The sequence below is a fragment of the Nansenia antarctica genome (assembly GCF_963989245.1).
Source record: "Nansenia antarctica genome assembly, chromosome: 12".
Taxonomy (NCBI): Eukaryota; Metazoa; Chordata; class Actinopteri; order Argentiniformes; family Microstomatidae; genus Nansenia; species Nansenia antarctica.
This window is the reverse complement of record NC_137682.1, coordinates 28,167,087-28,180,862: the sequence shown is the minus strand read 5'-3', so window position 1 is coordinate 28,180,862 and position 13,776 is coordinate 28,167,087. Positions and strand designations below refer to the sequence as shown.

General features: G+C 41.4%; 2 protein-coding genes across 2 annotated transcripts; one reads left to right on the top strand and one right to left on the bottom strand.

Moving 5' to 3' along the window:
* The first annotated feature begins 1,469 nt into the window (after positions 1-1,469).
* slc37a4a (solute carrier family 37 member 4a) lies at positions 1,470-5,096 on the top strand. Its single transcript, XM_080543430.1, has 8 exons — positions 1,470-1,877; positions 2,267-2,499; positions 2,657-2,900; positions 3,416-3,574; positions 3,747-3,832; positions 3,945-4,058; positions 4,180-4,318; positions 4,498-5,096. The coding sequence occupies exons 1-8, from the start codon at positions 1,730-1,732 to the stop codon at positions 4,662-4,664; spliced, it is 1,290 nt and encodes a 429-aa protein (XP_080399556.1). The 5' UTR covers positions 1,470-1,729; the 3' UTR covers positions 4,665-5,096.
* A 736-nt stretch (positions 5,097-5,832) lies between these two features.
* On the bottom strand, positions 5,833-9,539 carry trappc4 (trafficking protein particle complex subunit 4). Its single transcript, XM_080543056.1, has 5 exons — positions 9,360-9,539; positions 6,862-7,036; positions 6,469-6,572; positions 6,240-6,366; positions 5,833-6,122 (listed from the first exon to the last, which is right to left on the bottom strand). Exons 1-5 carry the CDS (start codon positions 9,532-9,534, stop codon positions 6,044-6,046), a joined length of 660 nt encoding a protein of 219 aa, XP_080399182.1. The 5' UTR covers positions 9,535-9,539; the 3' UTR covers positions 5,833-6,043.
* Positions 9,540-13,776: the final 4,237 nt, after the last annotated feature.

Here is a 13,776-nt window from a genome sequence, read left to right as displayed (position 1 = left end):
CCAGTTGTTCAAAACGTTTCATCTGGATCAGAATGATCCTGATTCTGTTTTGCTATCCAGGATCATTTAGGATATATATAGGGTCTATTTGGTTGATTTCGAGCCGTATAGGGGAAATCAGCTAGCTCGATCTGATCCAGATTAAAGGTTTTGAACAACAGGGCCCAGGAGATGGATATAACTGACACCATAGTGACTGGCTGACTCATTTGTACCATTACTACATAACATCCTAAATGAGTATAATACTGATCATAACAGAATCACGATTGAACAAAATATAATCATCATGACATGGTTATACTGACTTATACTTGTTACATTTACATTTGAACCATCTAGCAGATGGTTTTATCCTCAACTACTAGAGATTACAGGGACAGTCTCCCTGGAGTGAAATAGGGCTAAATGCCCTAGTGGCGTTCCCAAGTTACCCCAGGCTACACTAGTGGTGGTGTTCAGTGTCCAGTTGGGATTTTAACTCATGACCTTCTGATCACCATCATAGGGAATATCATAACAGATGAGAAATCTGTCCCCTCACAAATCCACCAGTTGTGTGTGCTGATGTCATGTACTATGTACTGACTACTTTTAATTAGCAAATCAATCAAACTAGTTAAATTATAACTTTCTTTATGATCATGACCTTTATGACCTGGCTGAAAGATAAATATAGTCTAAATAAAATTGTGTTCAGTTGGTCTTGGGTACTTTTAATGGATCAGTGTGAGGGACAGTCAACAATGCCTGCCTGCACTTTACCACCAAGACACTATGGGGCACAGTAGAATATTGTGCAACAGCAGAATATGATCGTTGAGAGCTTGCGAATGTGAAAACACGATTATTGAGGAGAAAACATTCAGTAGCTAGCTATCATGCCGCCCCAAAAAAGGCCACTGCTGCCGATCGAGTCGACAAGCCTGGAAAGTTTCGGTTTTCATCCAAGAAACCAAACTTGAATTTAGCTGCACCTGTTATGACACCCAACGTTGAAACTGTTGAAATAGCAGAGCTCAAACAAAACCAAGTGCTTCCGAAGAAAGTAGCAGAACTCCCCTCCAGTATGTATAGGGAGACAGCTGGTTCGTTCAGGGCCAACCTTAATGAGATGAATGGCAGAAAGGTGTCATGTTTAACTTTGTAGCATTTGGTGTTCAGGTTTGCTTTCAATCACTTTAGACTAATTGTAACAGACATTTAAACCAGGGGTGCCCAGCCACATGTCTGCACCCCACTGTATGTCTGTAGTCACCATTGGACTCCCCAATTACTCATTAACTTTTTAAGGCTGAGAGAACCCTCAATAACATTCTACAGTTACAGAGAGGCGTAGGCGGGGTTGGAGAGCGGGGGGGACACAGCCAAGTGAGCAGGATCCTGACTTGTTTTTTTTACCAACTACTTGACCAAAGAAACAAGCAAGTGTCATTCCATTAACAGCATCAGAACATATCAATTGCATTCTCTGCCTTTTGCCTCTTCCTTGCACCTTTAAGAACTTGGATATTGGGTTGGGAAGTTGACCATTAACCCCACTATTGATTATAGCTCTAATCCCTCCTCTAACCAGCTCTCTACTACAACAGATCCTGACTCAAAGTTCATAGTCATTGGTGGCAGAAGTATTACCCCCTTGAAGAAGAGGAGTCTTTTCCCTCCTCTGCAGTTTTGACTTTTGAGAAGCTTTTTCAATTTGAGCCTATTTCTTTGGACTGCCGTAACCATGGCGACATCAGGTTATGGATACTACCGCACCACAATTTTCCTGGCCATGTTTGTGGGTTACACACTGTATTACTTCAACAGGAAGACCTTCTCCTTTGTGATGCCTTCTTTGATGAAAGAGATCGAGCTGGATAAAGATGACCTGGGTAAGACCTTGTCATTCATTGTCTTCGCGTCTGTTTTTGTCTAGCATTTCTGTTTTGTCTAGCATTAAGTTCTGTGGAGCTCTTGAAGTACAACATTTACAACACAATATGTTTTGTTATCTGCAGTTGACCCCAAACAACTAATGTCAACCATCAATTGCTGCTGATGGTGGTGTCATTATAATTACAATTAACAAGCTTTCAGTGGGCAGTGAGAAAGTTTCCTTTTTAAGTTGATCGTGAATGTCGAAATAATTCAACATCATCACTTATTCACTGTTGAGTTGTCACAACAGTTGAGTTTTACTATAGTTTACTATATTGCTTTTTAATCAAGTTTCAATAATCTAAATTCTATGTCTGGACTGTGTGTCCTATCTACCCCTCAGGCCTGATCACCAGCAGCCAGTCGTTAGCCTACGCTATCAGCAAGTTCATTAGCGGCGTGCTGTCAGATCAGATCAGTGCTCGCTGGCTCTTCTCCATTGGCCTCTTCATGGTGGGTTCCATCAACGTGGTCTTCTCCTGGTCCTCCACTGTGGCTGTCTTCTCTGGGCTGTGGTTCCTCAACGGCCTCGGCCAAGGCCTGGGCTGGCCCCCATGCGGCAGGGTGCTGCGCAAGGTAGGACCAGGAGGTAACACGTCTGTTTGAAATAAGAAACGTCCACACAGTGTATGAGGTTAACATGAAAAAACACCATTCATGGTATCCCTGTGGCACATGCCAAATCTGTTAAGTCTTACGATATGTCATTTCCTTTCTCTTTGTTGTTCCTCAGTGGTTTGAGCCCTCTCAGTTTGGAACATGGTGGGCGATTCTGTCCTGTAGTATGAACCTGGCTGGGAGTTTAGGTCCCATCATCGCCACTGTGATGGCAGAGAGCTACAGCTGGAGGACGACTCTGTCCATCTCAGGCCTGAGCTGTGTGGTCGTCTCCTTCTTCTGTCTGCTGCTGATCAGGAACGAACCCAAGGACGTGGGCCTGCCCAACATCGAGGACGGGGCCAAGAAAGGCAAAGCAGGTGAGAGAAGAAACAACCCATGTGACCCAGTATGATATAAATTGCTTGGTTACTAAGTTACTAATTACTGTGTTATTAAGTTCAGGTGTTTGGGTAGATGCGTTTCCTGCATTTTATATCTCGTTTATTTACAACCTGATAGTTTTTTTTGATATGAATGCATTCGATATGAATGCACTCATTCATTTATTCGACAGACCTGGTTGAATTTGCAGAATCCTTTTCATTGTTCGTACCCTGAAGCAAACTTACTGTTTCTAATAGTTGTTATTAATTCTCAATAAAGAAGGCTAGAATAGTCACTGATCTATGGTGTGTGTGTGAGATCATAAGTGTCATTGATTGTATTCTCTACATGTGTTTAGAACTGCACGTGCTGTTGTGTCTAAGGTCAGTGACACTGTGGTAATGGACTCTGTACCCACATGCCACTAGTGTGAACAAGATCGTGGACACTCATAGTGATGTGCTAACGTAACTGGCCTCTGCCCCAACCTCTGCCTCCTCATTCTCAGGCTCCTCCAGTGATGAGAGCACTCTCAAAGAGTTCCTCCTGTCCCCCTACCTCTGGCTGCTGTCTCTAAGCTACCTTGTGGTGTTTGGGGTGAAGACGGCATGCACTGACTGGGGTCAGCTCTTCCTCATCCAGGACAAGGGCCAGTCAACACTCATGGGTATGGAAGTATAACATGTTAAATACCTCTTTTGTACCTCATGGCACATGGACATGTAGTTCTGTTGCTTGTTGGTAATAACTCCCCTTGCGTGTAGTGAAATCATGTCTATTTGTCTGAGTTTGCTTTTCTCCACACATTTACCTGACCACGGATATTGTTTCTCTCACAGGCAGTTCCTACATGAGTGCCCTGGAGGTGGGAGGGCTTTTGGGCAGTTTAGCTGCAGGATATTTTACAGACAAGGCTGTGGCACAAGTGAGTTGACATTGATGCATACAGTACAATACACTGTTTTACATACCACTTTTTCGTGGAACCTCTACAAAATCTATGGAGTATTTTGACATATATCTATTTGTTTGTACAGCAAGGCATGAAAAGCCATGGCAACCCCCGACATTTTCTGTTGATTTCAATGATGGCTGGGATGTTTGTTTCCATGTATCTCTTCCGGGTCACTGTCACTGCAGACAGCCCTAAGGTAAGGTATACACAAACTGTCATAATTAGCATTAGTCATATTTAGCACTTTTAGTGCTGCAGCACTTAAAGAATATGTGATGCAGCATCATTTCTGAATAACTCAACTTTTAAACTTTTAGATGTGGATCCTTGTTTTGGGGGCCGCCTTTGGCTTCTCATCTTATGGACCAATAGCCTTGTTTGGGGTGATAGCCAATGAGAGTGCTCCCTCCAACTACTGTGGGACATCACATGCAATTGTTGCCCTGATGGCAAACAGTAAGTTAATTGTAAACCAATTGTGCAATAATGTGTAATATTGTGTTACCATATTTTGCAGTCATAATTAGTCAAGATATCCTAGCATGAATGACAGATCAGAGATGTTGGTCAATGATTAAAACTGTCTATCCCCAGATTAGAAACCAGTCTCAATAACCCTTCTGCTTTGTTATCAGTTGGTGGCTTCCTCTCTGGACTGCCATTCAGCACCATTGCCAAACACCATGGCTGGGAAACGGCCTTCTGGGTAGCAGAGATCACCTGTGCCGTCACCACCGTCGGCTTTTTCCTGCTGCGCAATACCAGAACGAAGATGGGTCATGTCCCCAAGAAGGCTGACTAATCGTTGTATATCAGAACGCTATTGCCACTGTGGAGAGAAAGTACACGTCTGTGGCCATTATCTCTTTGTGTTGTCTTTTACATACATTGTTGCCTCGAAACCCTTTTTCATATTTGAACCCTTGCAAAAGAGCCAAACAGATATGATCATGTACAGTGAAAGTTTATATTAATAGTCTGTACAGTATATAACATAACATATATAACATAACAACTCATCTAAACACTGAAGGCTAATGCCGAAACACGTATGTGTGACCACTGCTGCAATGCTAAAAGTAATTACTAAAAGTAATTCTAATGAGTGTTTTTAGAATGAGTTGAGCATTCCATTCCCCCTCTCTGTCATCTAGAAACATGCTATTGACAAACATGTAATTCTTTTGTTGTTTGTTTCAGTGCTTTGTTTCAATGATTACATTTTTATTGATGATTTGCATTGTTTTTGTAAAGAGCTAGGAGAGGTGCTAGGAGAGGAGCTAGGAGAGGAGCTAGGAGGAGCTAGGAGAGGTGCTAGGAGAGGAGCTAGGAGAGGTGCTAGGAGAGGAGCTAGGAGAGGTGCTAGGAGAGGAGCTAGGAGAGGAGCTAGGAGAGGTGCTAGGAGAGGAGCTAGGAGAGGAGCTAGGAGAGGAGCTAGGAGAGGAGCTAGGAGAGGAGGTAGGAGAGGTGCTAGGAGAGGTGCTAGGAGAGATGCTAGGAGAGGAGCTAGGAGAGGAGCTAGGAGAGGTGCTAGGAGAGATGCTAGGAGAGGAGCTAGGAGAAGAGCTAGGAGCTAGGAGAGGAGCTAGGAGAGGAGCTAGGAGAGGAGGTAGGAGAGGTGCTAGGTGGTGAGATAGTTGACTGAAGGATTCTTTTTTACATTTCAACAATACTTCACGGGAAGTGAGAAGGTGTATATAACTGTACTGAATGTAATACCAGACTTCTACTAAAGGCCAACTCAATCATTTTTCAAGCAAGTATAACCATTTGTTGTGTTGTCCCCATATGGGTGAAATCTGCTTTAACTAATAAACTTATAGTTTAGTTTATAGTTATATTATAGATATAGTTATTTTGCAGTCCCTTTCAAATGTCTCCATATAAATTGTAAAAAAAAAAAAAAGAAACCTTAAACCAGTATAAGATATCTAACATATAGTAGGCTTTGTGAGACAACTAAGATCTTTACATAGTGATGTTTATTCCATGTAAGTATTTAAGTATTTACAAGTATTTACAACATATCCCAGTATTACTTATGCATGTCATTTACCAGTTCCTAGTTCTGAAACATCTTGACCCAAACATAAAGTACTGGAGCTTCCCAGTCACAATTAACTTCATTTAATGGATTGGTTCAAAGAATGTTTGACCAATGTTTGCCATTTTTGTTCCCGTTCATGATCCAGGTCCAAAGTTGCCAGCTTTCTCTGCAATCTCCAATGAGCTCTTCAAATTCTGATCGAAGAGTTCACACCTGAAATACAGAGTGCAAATCATAATTCATGATGGCACATTGGCCTCAAAACTGATGGGTCCTCATAGGACAGAGACAAGGTGGATATCTAACATGTGACTAGCTACAGTAAGGTACCTGATAGGCATCTCTAGAGAATAGAAAGGGTTCTTGAGGGCAAAGTCTGAGTAGATCTCATAAATCTTCCTCAGGAGTGCATCAATGCCGGACTGCCGGGGGTCTGCTAGCACAATGAACTTTATACCTGATAAAACATCATGATGCACAGTGAGACAAACAACAAGAGCTTCTATGGACAATTCACACAGAACTGTATTGAGTTGAACATGCATGGTACATTGTTTACCAGTGAGAGTCTGAAAGCAGTGCAACTTGAAGACATCTGTCTCAAGAATCTCAATTCCTGAACTGCCAACTTCAGGGGACAGCTGTGAGCCAATTGCAAACAATCTAGGACATAGCACAACATGCTGAGAACATTACCCAAATTAGACAGCGTGCAGTTGAAATAGTTACTTCTTTTGAGGTAATAGATTATTTAAAAAGGTCCTTTGGAGGTCTGTACTGCTTGTAGTAGCTATAATCTATTGTCACAGCAATATAACCAACATTAGCCACAAGAATGTTTGTGCAACCCAAACACCACTAATGGATAAAGGATGTGTGTTGTGTTGCCATTACTACTATAGCGTTAACATTGACTAGATGCCTAGATGACTAGATCTGGGACTGTACTTACGAATGAAACATTGAAGCTAGCATCAGTTTTTCATTGGAACTCAAGCGAGCCCTTCCAAATCGTATGGACACTGGATAGTTTGCTGAGTCTTTCAAATACTCGATGATCTCCTTGCCCTCTGCAGTAAACTTCCCATTCACATCCACTCCATTGATGGACAGCAAAGCATGGCCCACTGGATGAAGAGACAGTGTTAACAATTGCTTCAACAGACTTGAGTATGCAAATGGTTCAATGGGTACGAATAAGGCTTCTAAAACGTTTTTTTTTTTTTTACTTTGTTCAAAATACATAACATTTATATTTTTGAGTATGTGACAATGTGCTTAAACATGCCGCATTTGTTCATTAGTTTAAATATATATTTTTTACTGAATTTCTAACTTAATTGCTCAAAAAATGTCAGGTGGCGCAACCAATTATTTGTAAAAGTATTTATATTTTCCTATTATTTATTTATTAAGTGAAATCTTTGTCATGTATCTATTATCTATCTATATCTATATCTATTAGATTGTCTATAGTGCCTAAGACATTTGTTTTTGGGCTGCTTTTTCCTTCACTGACAGTGGCATCTAAAATGATTAAAAATAAGACATTGTAATCGTGAAAAGTTTAAAAGTGTTAATAAATATTGAAGTAGACACAAATACACATTTTAGAGCATCTTGGAGCTTTAAATAACAGTATTTATTTCATATAGTGGCATTAATTGTGGTTGCGCCAACTGTCTTACCGGTTGCGCCACCTGACTTTTGCCACTGATTTCAAATTTAACAGGCTTCTACTTGGACACCTGCATTAGCTTTGACCTATGCTAGCAATATCATACAAATCATTTTAAAACAGAATAAGTAGTTTTATGATAAAATAACATTTTCCTAGTTTTACATTGGTTGTACCACCTGACATGGAAATTATACCATCCTACCTCTGAGGTGAAACTATCTATTTTTATAAATATTTGAGAGCGCTCTACAAATCTTTTCACTCAGCCACAGATGTCAGACAGGGTCCTCTGGATGATGCAACATTTGGCTGATGCAATAGACTCTTAATTTCAAAATGAAAGTCCCATGTTTACAGTTGCCACCCTGACATTTGAGGTAAACATGTGTTTATTTGAAAGGTTTCAAACATAAAATCATGCCACAGTATTTTATATTGAATATATTATTATTAAAATACCACTTTTAACAGTGTTCTTCTTAATCTGTTCCTTCTGTTCCGGTTGTGCCACCTGACATTTTGGGGGTTCTGTTTAAATTGTGAAGTTAGCTTGAAAAAGAAGTTCCAGAAGAAACTTTGTGGGCTTGCAATGTCTCATTTTGGTAGGTTGGTTTGAACAATAGATTTGCTGAGTAGTTGAAAGAAAGTGAGATAGTCTTATACAGTTAAAGATTGGTTTAAAGATTGGTTTGGTTGATTGGATGGATGATAAGATAGTTAGATACTGTAAATAGATAGAAAGAAGGGCAGCCTAGATCCATTAGGCCTAGGTAGATCAATAGATAGATACAGTAGATGAGAGAAGGTTACATATATATAGATAGATATTTACATTTACATTTTTGGCATTTAGATTGCTAGATAGAAGAGAGGTATTATGGTAGTGGATGAAGCTAAAGATGGTTTGGTTGGTTGGGTAAATGGATAGAAGTAGGAATGGATAGCCAAAAGAGAGCTAGGATAGATGAGAGAGGGCAGGTAGATCAATACAATTAAGAGATGAATCAGTAATAGCCTAAGCAGCAGTGACTGGGGAAAGGAAGAACATATGATGGCTAGATAGATGGAAGGTTAGATAGACATACGGTTGGAAAAATAGGCTATAAGGTAAGAGGGTTAGATAGAGAGTTAGTATGTTAAAATATAACAGATAGAATCTTAGATAGATAGAATGAGCCTGAGGGAGGTCAGTGGGGTGAGCAGAGAGTTGGTTGGTTGGTTAGCAGTTGAGAGTGGTAGAATTGGTCAATTTACTTACAGACAGATGTGTGTGTGTGTGTGTGTGTGTGTGTGTGTGTGTGTGTGTGTGTGTGTGTGTGTGTGTGTGTGTGTGTGTGTGTGTGTAAAATCAGTAATGACTGGTAAAAAAACGGTCTGAGGGTAGAATAGCCAGCTAGATGAGAGGTTCGAGGATAGACAGATATATACAATAACACTAACTCCTTACTGGTGGTAGGTAGCCTATGGGTTAAGTTAGGGTTCGCCTATATGATGAAAGGATGATGGCTAGGTAGTTGGACAAAAGTGAAATAGTCTTATTCTGGTGGATAGATGATACGGTTGGTTGGTTGGATGGATGAATTGATAGATGAAAGAGCTAGATAGATAGATAGATAGATAGATTGCTATATGCGATAGATAGCAAAGTGAGATAGGTCAGTCTTATGATTTTAAAAAGCAAGCCCACTAATAATAGTAATAATAATAATAATAATAATAATAATAATAATAATAATAATAAGCCCACTAATGAGACTGTGACTGTCTACCTCGAATTCCATCGCGTTGACCAAATGATACAACCACCTTCTCGTCGTGGATCTTGAGCACCAGATCTAGAGGAAAGCTGAATGTTTTCTCTGCCTCTGCTCTCGGGACATAGTTGTCATATTGGTAAATTAATCCGCCAGCCTTATTTACTACGTACACACTGAAAATCGCCATCTTTGAACTGCTCCGCACAGCTGACTTCCTGACACATTGTCACGTGACAGGAACTATTTCCGATAGTGTTGAATAAATCATGGGCTGTGTTCGGAATGGCATACTAGCATATTAAGCCCAATTTATACTATACTAATACTAGATATGACGTAGATTTGAGTATGCGACAGCGTTCACACTGTACAGTATGCGAAATTTGAGTATGCGAGAAATGTACTATGTATACTAGATTTTGCTGAATATTTTAGTATGCCATGACTGGACACTACTTGGGGTACTAATGGCGTTTTTCCATTGACCGGCTCGGCACAGCTCGGCACGGCTCACCTCGGCACGCTTTTGAACAGTTCCGGGTACGAGACGTTTTCCACTATACAGGAACGACCCGGGACTGTAGGAGGAGTTACGTGTCATAAGATTCCCCCCGCTATACAGATCAGCGGGGGGGAAATGCAGCATATGGATGTTACGTGCCTGTTACCTGCCGCTTTCAGTTATAGTAGTTTAGATCTCGCAACCAGGGAAACGCCGACATGTGTTAAAGGGAGCAAGACGCGAATCTACCAGCATTTGACTCATGAGTGAAGAGGCTTAAATGTTGAAATAACAGTAATACAATGTTCATTGATAAAATGACACAAGGGATGGAAAGGGGAGATGGCAGTTTTAGAAGGGGGATGATGATGAGGAACAGCATAGGCACATCGGCATAATAGCGATTTTTTTGGTTATGATTGTAAAGTTCTATGATGCATTGAAATGACATTAAACTAAGATAATACGATGGTTATCATATTTTTTCAAATCTTTATTAATAAATTATTACAGAAACAGTAAGTGACATTTTCCTAGAGCGAAATCTGTTGTGGTATTTAAAAATGGCGGTTAGCGAAGAAATCTATGAACATGGGATGACGATTACCATTGACCAATCAACGGTGTGCAGCGTCACACGTCACACGCAGCCTGGCAAAAAAGTACCTTTCGGCCCTGTAGTTCCTGCTCGTGAAGGGTAGCTAAAACGGCCCGCTTCGGCTCGCTTCGGGCCAGCTCGGTTGGCAATGGAAAAAGGATAATAAACCTGTAGTGGAAAAGCGCCATAAATCCCCAAAATGCATTGTGCGTCTCTTCAGTCTCGTCAAACTGCGTCATACAGCTGTTGTTTACAATGGTCCGAGAGCCTAGAGACCGAAAACATGCAATAAACATCGTTTTTTTGCACAGATTTCAGTGTGCAGATGCAGTTTTTTTGCACTCTATTTGATAATCTTCAGCTGCAGCACCCCAGCTAAAGCGGGGTACACACATAAGGATTTTCTGGCCGATTTTGGCCCGATTTTCCCCCTTCCGACCAAAGACAGAAAACGCCCGATTATCAGATGGCTCTTAACATTTTCCTATAACAAAATCCTGTGGTGTGAGGTGTGTTAAGAGTCAATCTCTCCCGACAACCTGCTCGGAAAATGGGCGTGGCCGGCAATCGTAAATGTCAAATGTGTTCAATACTTACGACCAGAAATCCTAGGGTTGTCAGATTTTTTGGGTGGAATTAGCGGTTTTAGACTGTGGTTAGGGTGGAAAACAGTGGCGGCTGGTGCAAAAAATTGTGGGTGGGGCACAGGTTATGGGGGCATGCTCCACGGGGAAGAATATCAACTTTAAAATCTGGATTTACAGTCGATTTTAGCATGAGAATAACAGTGTTTCCCCTAGGTTTGCTGCCTTGGGGGGGTGGCATGGACCAGCGTCATGTCCAGAGGGTGTACTAACTTGTACATTAAGCCGCCTCACGCTACGGAAACAGGAGATAGGCTCCTTCCCTATGGGCCATTAGGCTCGAGAACCATCGGTTCTCAAGGCTACTACTTATGTGGTCTTGACTACCTGTCCACTTTCTCACCTGGTTCTTGCTCTCTCTCTCTGGTGTGCCGACACCATCCTGCTCTCTCTCCTTCTCTCCCTCTCTATCATCCTCTCTCCCTTTTGCTGTCAACCAAAAGGCAAACATAACAACCAGAGTATTTATAATCTAATAAGAGGTATAAATTGATCCATATCAATTTATAACATAATTATAATTGAATTTTGGATTGCTGTGGGCAATGCAGTCAGATAATGTCATTTTGACATTACTCTCTCACCTGGAAAAAAAAACATGTCCAACTATACTATACAAAACAGACATTTCAAATGCTTCAATCCACTGTCCATGTACTGTAAATATGCCATTATGGTATTACCAATGAAGCCCAATTCTAGCAGAATAAGAAAGATTGTATATCTAATTTAACTTAAGTAAAATAATAAAGTGCCTCCAGTTAGCTCTTTAGCTGGCATGTGTGCAGCAGACTAGCTCATCTCATCACCTCTGAGCTAGCTAGCTTGATAGTTCTTTGACACTATTTACAATGGAATTATAGTCATTGTCAAGTGTCAGTCAGACACTTTCTAGTCACAATAATAACGACCAATTTTAACCAACTTTCTCTGTCAGAACACTCAGCAATTATATTTGCTAACATTTCAACTTGCTTACTTTCTATCTGAAGACATCTCACCCGGCAAAAACTCTCTCGCGTCGCGCGCACAATGTTGTATTTCTGGTTTGGAGCCGGAAATTGCAAAACGTCACGTTTGACGTCAGACTTAACAACCGGATATTCAGGGCATTTTTAAATTTTGACTACCCCTAGTGGTAGTTGCCCTAGGCTGCAGCCTAGGTAAGCCTATAATCTGCGCATGCTCGGGGCACAATTGGAGCGCTGCTACAGCTCACGTGTAAGCCAAAAGTATTTGGCCTGCCATAGACTTGCATTCGGCCGGCGCCCCGACTCCTCCCCCTATGTATTTTAACAGTGAATTTTACACACACACAGATAACGGATTTTTAATGAATGTTGATAGGCGCCGACAGAATATCAGCCGCATTTTGTGAATAAACAATGTTTATTTTAAAAAAAAACGTTTACAAATCGCAACTAGGAAGGGAAGGTGGGGTCCAACTATGACGTGCATGGAATGTAGCCAATCAAGAAGCGAGCTGACTTCTTCTTTTCGTTATTCGGCACTTTATTTGCCCTGTCGCACATGGTTGTCTCGTACAGGTCAGTCAGGGTACTACGTTAGCAAATCTAACACATTTTGTAGGTAACATAGCAGACAAGATGCATTTGAATGGGAGAGGGTGGAGTCCTATAGGAAACACTGGGGGGAGAAGTCCTCATTCATGCCTCCTGGATTAACAGACTGGAAATAGAAAATCCATCTGCATTCAGTTTGGAGGAGTCTGGTGTCAAGATCTCCACCTCTACGCGATTTTTTTTACTTGTTGGATGACCATGTATGTCAAGTCTGCTGTAGAGTGATCGGCTTCCATGAAATGTCTGGCAACTGGAGATTTAGGGTGTGTTCTCACTAGAACCTTTGCTTCACTTGGAATCGGAGTTTAGGATAAAATCTGTTTGCTCTGCGTCGTTTGGAGCTGTGAGAACGCGCATTCGAAGTCGCTCCCGGAGCAAAGAACCAATGGATGCTCCGCTTGAAAAGGGTGGTTTCGCTCCGATTAGAAACGACGCATCCATCACTTTGCTTCGCTTCGCTTTTGGTGAGAACGCTGCTCGAGGCTGTCCATAGGAAAACAACAGCGCACGCGTGTTGATCTGTATAAGAGCGGGACAACGGGCAATTCTACATTTCTGACCAATCAACTACCACGTCTGTTGCTTTGATTGCGTATGTTACTTCGTTTACATGAAGGGCTGTGAGAACGCAAATCAGAGAAATAATTTATGCAACAAAACTCATCCACTTGCTCCGGGTCCTGATTCAGACTTTAATCTGAGAACATGACCTTTATGTCCTTGCATCTAATGGCACTCATATGTTCTATTATATGTGTGCGGACTGGTCTAGATGTTTTTCCTACATATTGGAGATTGCATTTACACAAGATCATGTAGATGACATTGGGAGAGCTGCAGTTGACAAATTGTTTGATAGTGTATTGTTTGTTAGTGACTGCACTCTTGAACGTGTTGGTTGTCTTAGAGTGAGAACAAGCTACACAGTGACGACAAGGATAGAAGCCGGTCACTCCATCAAGACGCCCTGTGTGTTGCTGTGGTGGTATGTAACAGTCTGCTTTCACCGTCCCTGATGCTTTGATATCTATAATGTGAGAAAAGGGGAGGGTCTGTGAATATCTTCGCCCATTCAGGTTCAGCTGACCGAACATGCCAATGT